Raw genomic sequence first — 11,490 nt, forward strand, 5'->3', positions numbered from 1 at the left:
CCTCCAGATAATTTTTTGTATATACACATAATAATGTATGGCAGAATGTAACTGGTGGTTTGTCCTCATGTTCTTCTCAGGTGTTTTTTTCAATCCTAATTGGAGCATTTAGTGTTGGCCAGGCTGCCCCATGTATTGATGCTTTTGCCAATGCTAGAGGAGCAGCATATGTGATCTTTGATGTTATTGATAATGTAAGTCACTTATTATTTTAATGCCAAAAGTCTTCGATGGTTGGATAATTAAATCTGGCTTTAGATTGTATATCATGTGAAATTTAATAATGTGAAATTAAAGAAATGACCTCATTAGCAGTGGGTGAAACAAAATGCCTTGTCATGGATTGAATTGGGCCCCTAAAAATAAGTTACTAATGATGTAATTAGGAGCTCTGGTAGCATAGTGCCTAAGGCACTTGACTGCTAACCAGGAGGCTGGTGGTTCAAACCCACTAGCCACTCCTCTGAAGGAAGGTTGGGCAATCCTACTTCCGTAGTGATAACTGCCTTGGAAACCCAAGGAGGGGTCGCTAGGAGTCGGGGCCGACTCGATGGCAAATACAACAACAATGATGTAATTTGGCATTTATGTAATGATGTGATAATCCCTCATGATGTGATGTGATGTGATCAGCCAGTCACTTGTAAGGGGATTAAGATGAGATGCAACACCCTCACTCGAGTCAAGCCCTGATCCCATGTAAGAGGAATTTCTGTGGGGTATGGCCTGCATCAACTTTTATTTTACAAGAGAGAAAAGGAGAGAGAAGCGGCAGAGAAGGAGGGACTTGACTACCACCAAAAAAGAAGAACCAGGAGCAGAGCATGACCTTAGGACCATGGTCTCTGTGCTGAGAACCTCCTAAAGATGAGGGAAGAGAGATGCCAAGCCACATGAAGACTGGCCAGGAGTGGAAGTTCAAAGAGACAAGAACCTCCCTCCAGAGCTGACAGAGAGAAAAAGCCTTTCCCTAGAGCCAGCTCTATGTCACTATGTCACCTGAATTCAGACAGAAATTCTAGTCTCCTAATTTGTGAGAGAATAAATTTCTATTTGTTAAAGCCATCCACTTGTGGTATTTCTATTACAGCAGTGCAAGATAACTAAGACAGAATTTAGTACCAGGTTGTTGTTGTTGTTGTTATTTGCCGTCGAGTTGGCCCTGACTCATAGCGACTCCTCCTTGGGTTTCCGAGGCAGTATCACTACGGAAGTAGGATTGCCCAACCTTCCTTCCGAGGAGTGGTTGGTGGGTTTGAACCGCCAGCCTTCTGGTTGGCAGTCAAGTGCCTTAGGCACTATGCTACCAGAGCTCCCCTTAGTACCAGGAGTGGGGTGCTATTCTAACAGATACCTAAAATGTGGAAGCAGTTTGGGAATTGGGTAATGGGTAGAGACGAGAGAAGTTTTTTGTTTTTTTAAATTTTATTGTGGTTTGAGTGAGAAGTTTACAGAGCAAATTAATTTTACATTCAACAATTTATATACATTTTGTTTCGTGACATTAGTTGCAATTCCCTCAATGTACCAGTATTCTTTTTTTAATGCATTTTATTGACATATAATTTATGTACAGTGAAATACATAAAACTAAAGTAACATGGGCCAATGCATTTTTTTTGCAGTGTTCTCTCCCCTCCCTTCCACCCCTAGCAACCAATAAAGAAAGTTTCCTTCCATATATAAACCTTTCCTTGACCCTCCACAACAATGAACTAATACTATATTTGTCCTTCTGTGATTGACTTATTTCACTCAGTATATTGCCCTCCAAGTTCATCCAGGTTATTCAGTGTTTTGTAGACTCTATATTGTTCTTTAGTGCTGCATAAAATTCCATTGTGTGCATGTACCATAGTTTGGTCATCCACTCTTCCATTGATGGGCATGTAGTTTGTTTCCATCTTTTTGCTATTGTAAATAGTGCTGCAGTGAACATGGGTGTGCATATATCTGTTCCTGTCCTGGCTCTCACCTCTCTGGGATATATAAGTAATGGGATTTCTGGGTCTAGTGGTATCTCCAATTCCAGCTTTCTAAGGAATCACCATACTGCTTTCCACAGTAATTGTATCACTTCACAGTCCCACCAGCAGTGTATGAGAGTCCCAGCACATCCCCAACAGCATTTGTTATTTTCTGTCTCGTTAGCCTTGCCATCAGTGCTGGGGTGAGATGGTATCTCATTGTTTTGATTTGCTTCTTTCTGATGGCCAATGATCGTGAGCATCCTTCATGTATTTGCTGGCCACCTGAGTATCATCCTTGGTGAAGTGTCTGTTCATGTCTTCTGCCCATTTCTCAATCAGATTGTTAATCCTTTTGCTGTTGAGGTGTTGGAGTTTTCTATAAATCTTAGAGATAAGTCCCTTGCCAGATATGTAATTATCGACAAGTATGAATTTGTTGCTGTTATTTTGTTATGTCTTTTTCGTGGTGTTGATTTCTTTGTTCCATATAGTTTTCTGTGCTGAGCTTGTTTTGTTTATGAATTGTGTAATCACTTCCTTAATTGCTGTTATTTTAGTATTTGCTAAATATTTGTGTGGCGCTCCTTTTTATTTTGATGTGAAGGTTTATCATTTTTCTTTGAGGTTACCCTGTGATTTATATTTCAATGTACCAGGACTCTTCCTGCTTCCTCTCTGGGTTTCTTATTTCCATTCGCCCATCTATCCTGTCCCTTTCTGCCTTCTGAACCTTTAGGGAGGACAAATGTTGCCCTTTTGGTCTTAAAAGATTATTGCTTGTTCTAATGAGTACATTCCTCACAAGTATTATTGTTCACTTTATAGGCCTATTTTTTAGCTGAAAAAATGGTCTCAGGAGTTGGAAGCATTTCTAAGGGCCATAGACTTGGGGGTTCCACCTATCTCAGTCAGACCAATAAGTCTGGTCTTTAAAAAAAAAAAAAATTGTTCTACATTTCTCTCCTACTCTGTTCAGGACCTTCTGTTGTGATCCCTTTTAGAATAATCAGTAGTGGTAGCCAGGAACCATCTAGTTCTTCTGGTATTAGGGGTAGTAGAGGCTATAGTTTGTGGGATTCATTAGTCTTTTGGACTAATTGTTTCCTTGTCTTTTTTGCTCTGAACAGGAAGAGAATAAGAATTGTTAGATGGCTGCTCATAAGCTTTTAAGACCCTAGTTGCTAATACCCAAAGTAGGTTATAAAACATTGTCTTTATGAACTATGTTATTCCAGCTGACCTAGATATCCCCTGAGAGTATGGTCCTACATTCTCAAGCCCAGTGACAGTCCCTCAAGGTATTTTGTTATGGCTAAGAAGTTTTTATAACTTTGTCCCCTGTCCATGCTACTATATGGAGCTCTGGTGGCATAGTGATCAAAGCATTCAGCTGTTAACCAAAAGGTTGGTGGTTCAAACCCACCAGCCACTGTGTGGGAGAAAGATGGAACAGTCTGGTTCCATAAAGATTTACAGCTTTGGAAACCCCATGGGGCAGTTCTACTCTGTCCTATAGGTTTGCTATGAGTTGGAATATACTCGATGGCAATGGGTTTTGTTTTGTTGGTTTATGCTGTACTGTATACCTAGATATATTTATAGCACATACAAATATGTATGTAGAACTATCCTCTGCCAAACCTATATATGTTTGTGAGTGTACTCCCAAATGCCATCCCACACCTGTTAAGCTTACTTATCTACCCTTATTTATCTACATAAATTTTTGTTTGTTATTACTGTTATTGGGGAGCTCTGGTAGCATAGTGGCTAAGGCACTTGCCTGCTAACCAGACGGCTGGCGGTTCAAACCCACCAGCCACTCCTCAGAAGGAAGGTTGGGCAATCCTACTTCCGTAGTGATACTGCCTCGGAAACCCAAGGAGGGGTCGCTATGAGTCAGGTTTGACTCGACGGCACATAACAACAACAACAACAACAACAACATTACTGTTATTGCAGGTTAGTGTATGTAATAGTATTCCCATTGTTGCCTTTTACTCTTGAGAACTTCCCAGAGTCTTCCCTTGCCTTGATCATGTTGTGCTGACTACCCCTTATTGTGCATTGCCTTTCCCTTCACCCAAGTTAACACATGTCAGCTATCCAGTTAGTGATTTTCCCTTGGTCCCCTTCCCATCCCTAGTAACCATCAAGGAATGTTTCTATCTGTGTGTAAACCTTTTCTTGACTTTTTATAATAGTGATTTCATACAATATTTGTCCTTTTGTGATTGACTTATTTCACTTGCTTAATGTCTTTCAGGTTCATCCATGTTGGGAGATCTTTCACAAGTTCGTTGTTATTTTAAATATTGCATAGTATTCCATTGTGTGCATATACCAGTTTGTTTATCCATTCATCCATTGATGGGCACTTAGGTTGTTTCCATCTGTTTGTTTTTGTGACTAGTGCTGTGATGAACATAGATGTGCATATATCTATTCATGTCATAGTTCTTATTTTTTTAAGATATATAACTAGTAATGGGATTGCTAGATCACACAATATCTCTATCTATAACTTTTGAAGGAGCCCCATATTGTTTTCCACGGTGGTTGTGCTGTTTCACAATACCACCAACAGCATATGAGAGTTACAATCTCCCAACATTCTCACCAGTATTTGTTTTCTACTTTTGATTATTGGTGTTATTACCAGGGCAAGATGATATCTTTGTTGTTTTGTGGGAGAGTTTTAAGATGTCTAACAATAAAATCCTAGATTTCCTTGAAGAGACTTTTGGTGGAATTTTGGACATCAGAGGCAACTCTGATAAGGGCTCAGAAGAAAGGAGAGCTGTAACACCAGAGATGATGCATATGGTGAGAAGCAGTGGTAGAGAAATGGCAGCAGCAGAACCAGGAGACCTGTGTGAGACAGCCTGGGAGCCAATCCATGGAATCAGAGAGCTGTGTGCACTCAGGCAGGAGGCTTCCTAGCACAATGGGGTGCCTCTGGTTACTTGCTGACTGAGCTAGGCTTGCCAACTCATGGAACAAGAGAGCTGAACACCTTTGCACTGAGGCTTGCTGGTGGAGTGGGGTGCTTCCAGCAACTTATTGGTGATGCTAAAGAGCTTTCTAATACTTACCCAAGCAGGGCAGAGGCCAGGCCAGCCCAAGACTCTGAAGGGTCAAGGGGCCAAGAGGCCAACAAACCAGGAAGCAGAAGCTGAACAGACAAGGAGCAAAGGAAGCAGAGCTGCCTTAGTCTCAAAGGGTAGGGCCACAGCCTACTGGATATCAAAGAGTAGGGTCACAGACTCTTTGGTTTCAGAGAGTCAGATCTTAACCAACTCATTTCCAGAATGTGGGTGTGGTGGTTAAGTTTTTGTGTCAACTTGGGTAGGCCTGGTGGAGTGGCAGGGCAGCTGGTGGTAGTTATTCCCCATGATGAAACTGACAATCAACTCCATGGTGGGATCTACCATAAGCAGCTGAGTAGCTGCTTTGGGTATGTGGTCTGCTTCTTGTATATAAGAAGCAGCTTTGGGAATGGTCTCTAGCTTATGGTATGCTTGGACCCTGCATGTAGCTGTGTTGTTGTTCAGCAGCCTGCCATGCTCTGCTGACCTTGGGACTTAAAACAGACTTGAGTTAATGGCCTGCCTTGTGGTTTGGTGACATTGGGATGATGCCATTTTATTTGTCGACCTTGGGCTTGTTAGCCTCAGCAGACAGTAGCTGCCTGAATGAAGAGATGGTTCTAGCTTCAGTGAGCCAGGAGCAAGAGGCAGAGCTGAAGCCCAAGCTCGAGGGGCTTTCCCTTAGCCCCTAAAGCCTGGCACTTTGAACTTGGACTTAAAGCCTCCAAACTGTAAGAGAATAAACTCCTGTTAGTTAAGGTCATCCCATTTGTGGTATATTTCTGTTAGAGTGGCACTAGGTAACCAGAACAGTGGGTCTGCTATTCAGAAGTGCCAGGGGGATGGGACCAGATCTGCTGCCCAAAGCTGAGGGGGCAAGGCTGTCATGCCCAAGGGGCAGAATAATGAGGACTGCCAGGGCCAAGGGGGTAAGATTGTCACCCAGTTTGACTAGGAGAATGGGTCTACCCAAGTTGAGGGGCCTCCAGCCAGAATCCAGAGAGCATAACCAACACTCAGAGTCTGGAGGGCAGGGCCATTGCTTAAATGGTCTCAGAGAGATAGGATTATCTTCAAGCTTTGAAAGCTCATGTAAATTGTTCTGCTTGGTTTTGGACTTACTTGGTGGCTGTTATTCCTTATTTCTCTCCAGATTATCCCATTTATAATGGAAATATCTACCTGTGCCTGTTCTACCATTGTACTTTAGAAGCAAATAACTGTGTTCTAGATTTTACAGGTTCACAAAGGAGGAGGAATATTGCCCTGGTATGGAATTTCAACTTGGAGTTTAAGACTTTTGAGATGATATAATAGGGTGAAAGTATTTTTACATGTGGCAGCAACATGACTTTTGGGGGGCCAAAGGGTAGAATGTTATGGATTGAATTGTGTTCTCCCAAAATATGTGTCAACTTGGCTAGGCCATGATTCTCAGTATTGCATAATTATCTTCTGTTTTGTGGTCTGATGTAATTATCCCATATGTTGTAAATCCTAACCTCTGTGACATTAATGAGACAAGATTAGAGGCAGTTATGTTAATGAGATAGGATACAGTCTACAGGATTAGGTTGTATCTTGAGTCAGTCTCTGGCTATGAAAGAGATTTAAAAAGGGAGCAGAAATCGAGAGATCTTACTACCACCAAGAAAGAAGAGCCAGGAGTGTAGTGTGTCCTTTGGCCCCAGAGTCCTTGTGCTGAGATGAGAACCTCCTAGACCCAGGGGAAGATTGATGTCAAGACACATGGAGATCTCCAAGGCATTCCAGGCCAATAGCTGTTGAAAGCAGACAAGGACCTTCTTCCAGAGCTGACAGAGAAAGCCTTGTCCTAGAGCCAGCACTCTGAATTTGGACTTCTAGCCTCCTAAACTATGAGAAGGAGCTCTGGAAGCATAGTGCCTAAGGCACTTGACTGCTAACCAGAGGCTGGTGGTTCAAACCCACCAGCCACTCCTCGGAAGGAAGGTTGGGCAATGTACTTCTGTAGTGATACTGCCTCAGAAACCCAAGTCAGGTCCGACTTGATGGCACATAACAACAACAACAAACTTGTGGTAATATCTCTGTTATAGCTGTACTAGATAACTAAGACAATATCCCTTATGAACTTTGCAGGAAAGGCTTGTTTTCTAACAAGGAATATTTTCTTAAACAAAACACACACACACATATACAGTCCTCACCTTGAGTTCTGTGCTATGTGAGGGAGATTGTGCCATTCCAGGTCTAATTTTGGGGATCTGCTGAATCATATTCCTTAAAAATTTGTTAGTCCTATGATGGAATAGTCATTGAATTTTGTTTTATTTAGAATCCTAAAATTGACAGTTTTTCAGAGAGAGGACACAAACCAGACAGCGACAAAGTGAATTTGGAGTTCAGTGATGTTCATTTTTCTTACCCATCTCGAGCAAATATCAAGGTACCGTAAGTAACATTTAATGGAATCCCTAACTCGTTTAATCTTAAATCAGAATTGTCTATATTATTTTGATGTTTACATGCCTTTTCCCTTTTGGTGTTATAATCCTTTATTTGATACTTTTTCAAATTTGAAATTGAATGAAATCACTTCATTTTAGGGTTTGGTTGTGAAGTGTGTTCCTTTTTCTCTCTTTTCCTTCAAAGATCTTGAAGGGCTTCAACCTGAAGGTTCAGAGTGGGCAGACGGTGGCCCTGGTTGGAAGCAGTGGCTGTGGGAAAAGCACCATGGTCCAGCTGATACAGAGGCTCTATGACCCTGATGAGGGTATGGTAAGTGGGAAAAACCAAGTTCTGCAAAGTGAGAAGCAAAGGATAAATTTGCCCTTAGTGTTTAGCAACAAATTTGCACATGAATCCAGTTTTGGTAAAGGGGCTAAGGAATGGTAATGCATCTGGATAATGAATTCACACCCTAACTAGCTCATTCAGGGTAATAAAAGCCTCCGCTAGACAACCACACTCTCCTGTTTCAACTAGGCTTTTCATTAATCATCACATCATAGGAAGATGCAGTCATCTAAACCACTGAGAGAAATTTTTTCAATGAGATTTCATCAAAATATTCTTAAAAACTTCATGATGAGGGTCACAAGAAATCTTAGGGCAGCAATTAATTCATCACATATTTGAATTTTCTTTAACATTGGAATATCTAAAGGGGTAAGTGGGGACATGGGTACAGTAAAAGTCTAGGATATGTGTGTGTGTGTGTGTGTGTGTATGTGTGTATTATTTTTACAAATTTTTTATGATTTTTACAAAAAAGTTGCAAGCAAGGGATTCACATATACCCTTCATCTAGATTTACTAATTGGTTGTAGTTTGCACCACTTGATTGTGTGTGTGCATTTCCTTGCTCTCTTTCTCTCCCTTGCTTGCTCTTTTCTTTCTCTCTCCCTCTCTCTCTCTCTCTATCTATCTATATATATATATACACACCACACATATACATATAATTTTTTTCTGAACTTCTGAAAGTAAGTTGGAGACATCACCCCCTTGCCCTCTACATATTTCAGAGTATATTTCCTAAGAAGAATTATCTTATATAATTCCAGAACAATTATCAAAATCAGTAAGTTTCACATTAGTACAATACTAGTCCATAGTCTATATTCAGATTTCCTCATTTGTCCCATTTTGGACATTGACCTTAGCTGATTTTAAATGTATTATAATTCAACAATTGTGAAAACAAGATTGTAAGTTAAAAAGTAACACAAAAATATAAAAAAGCAATGTGATAGAACAAATTATAGAAATGAATACAAACTTTTCTAGGATAATTTTTACTTATTGATTGATTAATAAATATTCTTGGAAAAAATCTCAAATTACTATGGAGGAACATAGGTTCATTCTCATTTACTGAAGCAAACTTTAGATTGGTTCAAATATATACATTTTTCTTTATTTTTTTTTAAAGAACCCAGTAGAATACTAACTATTGAGGATAAACCATTTAAAAATCTCTTACTGCTATTTTATTATTGGAATAATATTATCAGTAACACCATGAAAAAACATAACAAAATGACAGCAACAAATTCATATAATTACACTGAATGTGAATGGATTAAACATGCCACTCAAGAGATGGAGAGTTGCAGACTGGACAAGAAAACAACCCATCAATATGCTGTCTCTAAGAGACAAACCTTAGAGTGAAAGACAAAAATAGACTAAAGATCAAAGGTTGGAAAAAGATATATAAAGCAAATGGCAATCAAAAAAGAGCAGGAGGAGCAATATTAATCTCTGATAAAATTGACTTTAATATGAAAACCACCTAAGAGCCAAGAGAGAACATTATATAATGTTTAAAGGATCAATTGAATGAGAGGATATAACAATAATAAATATCTATGCACCCAATGAAGCAGCCCCAAAATACATAAATCAGACCTTAACAGAATTGAAAAGACAAATAGATGACTCCACAGTCATAGTAGGAGACTTTAATACACCACTTTCAAAGATAGAACAACTGGAAAGAAACTCAACAAAGACACAGAAGAACTAAACAATACAGGCCACCAACTTGACCTTATAGACATCTGCAGAGCACTTCACCCAACAACAGCACAGTATACATTCTTTTCCAGTACACATGGATCATTCTCCAAGATAGTCCATATGTTAGGCCACAAAGCAAGTGTTAATAAATTTAAAAACATTGAAATACAGCAAAAATATCTCTCAGATCACAATGCTATAAATTTAGAAATCAACAATTAGAATATCAGTAGAAAAAGAGCAAACACATGGAAACTGAGTAACATCCTCCTTAAAAACAACTGGGTAATAGAAGAAATGAAAAATGAGATTAAAAATTTCTTGACTCAAACAAGAATGAAAACACAACATACCAAAATCTTTGGGACACAGCAAAAGCAGTAATCAGAGGCCAATTTATAGCAATAAATGTACACATCAAAAAAGAAAAAGAGCCAAAATCAACACCTTAACCCAACATCTCCAAGAGTTAGAAAAAGAGCAGCAAAAAAAGCCTAGTCACCAAAAAAGAAAGAAAGAAAGAAAGAATAAATATTCAAGCAGAAATAAATGAAACAGAAAATAGAAAGATAATAGAAAAAATCAGACTAGAAGTTGGTTTTTTGAAAAGATTAATAAAATTAACAAAGCACTGGCAAATTTAAAGAAAAGAGGAAGAGAATACAAATAACGCAAATAAGAAACAAATTGGGTGACATCACAACAGAACCAACTGAACTAAAAAGGATAATATCAGGATACTATGAAGAATTGTTGTTGTTAGGTGCTGTCAAGTCATCTCCAACTCATAGTGACCCTGTGCACAGCAGAATGAAACACTGCCCAGTCTCACACCAGCTCTGCAATCCCTGCTATACTTGAGCCCATCACAGCAGCCACTGTGTCAATCCATCTTGTTGAGGGCTTTCACCTCTTTCATTGACCCTCCACCTTACCAAGCATGATATCCTTCTCCAGCAAATGGTCCCTTCTGACAACATGACCAAAGTAGGTGACACAAAGTCTGACCATTCTCACTTCCAAGGAGCATTCCAGCTGCACTTCCTCCAGGACAGATCTGTTAGTTCTTTTAGCATTCCACGGTACTTTCAGCATTCTTCACCAGCACCACAACTCAAAAGCATCAATTCTTCAGTCTTCCTTATTCATTGCCCAGCTCTTACATGCATATGAGGTGATTGAAAATATCATGGCTTGTGTCAGGCACACCTTAGTCCTCAAGGAGACATCTCTGCTCCTCAGCACTTGAAAGAAGTCCTTTGCAGCTGACTTGCCCAGTTCTATACGTCGTCTGAAGTCCTGACTGGTGCTTCCATTGATGTCAGTTGTAGAACCAAGCAATGTGAGGTATTTGACAACTTCAATCTTTTTTCCATTTATTGTGATGGTGCTTATAGGTCCAATTGTGAGGATTTTTGTTTTCTTTATATTCAGATGTAATCCATACTGCAGACTATATTCTTCAATCTTCATCAGCAAGTGCTTCAAGTCATCCTCACTTTCAGCAAGCAAAGTTGTGTCATCAGTGTAATGCAGGTTGTTTATGATTCTTCCTCCAATCTTGATGCCATGTTCTTCTTCATACAGTCCAGCTTCTTGGATTATTTGCTGAGCATACAGATTGAATAAATATGATGAAAGGATATAACCCTGACACACTCCCTTCTTGATTTTAAACCATGAAGCATCCCCTTGTTCTGTTTGAACAACAGCCTCTTAGTCTATGTACAGGTTCCTCATGAGTACAATTAAGCCTTCTGGAATTCCCATTCTTCTTAATGTTATCCACAATTTGCTATGATCAACACAATCAAATGTTTTGCATAGTCAATAAAACACAAGTAAGCATCTTTCTGGTATTCTTTGCTTTCAGCCAAGATCCATCTGACATCAGCAATGATATCCCTTGTTCCACATCCTCTTCT

General features: G+C 39.6%; 1 protein-coding gene across 1 annotated transcript in view; it reads left to right on the top strand.

Annotated features, from left to right (window-relative positions):
• ABCB4 (ATP binding cassette subfamily B member 4) overlaps window positions 1-11,490 on the top strand; it is a 125,109-nt gene that overhangs the window by 27,298 nt on the left and 86,321 nt on the right. The window contains exons 9-11 of the mRNA XM_007956621.2: window positions 81-194; window positions 7,377-7,487; window positions 7,694-7,819. Coding sequence (XP_007954812.1) covers window positions 81-194; window positions 7,377-7,487; window positions 7,694-7,819 — 351 coding nt within the window. The remainder of the gene's footprint in view (window positions 1-80; window positions 195-7,376; window positions 7,488-7,693; window positions 7,820-11,490) is intronic.

Source organism: Orycteropus afer, unplaced genomic scaffold (assembly GCF_000298275.1).
Source record: "Orycteropus afer afer isolate SDZICR_OR568_19922 unplaced genomic scaffold, OryAfe1.0 scaffold00644, whole genome shotgun sequence".
Classification (NCBI taxonomy): domain Eukaryota; kingdom Metazoa; phylum Chordata; class Mammalia; order Tubulidentata; family Orycteropodidae; genus Orycteropus; species Orycteropus afer.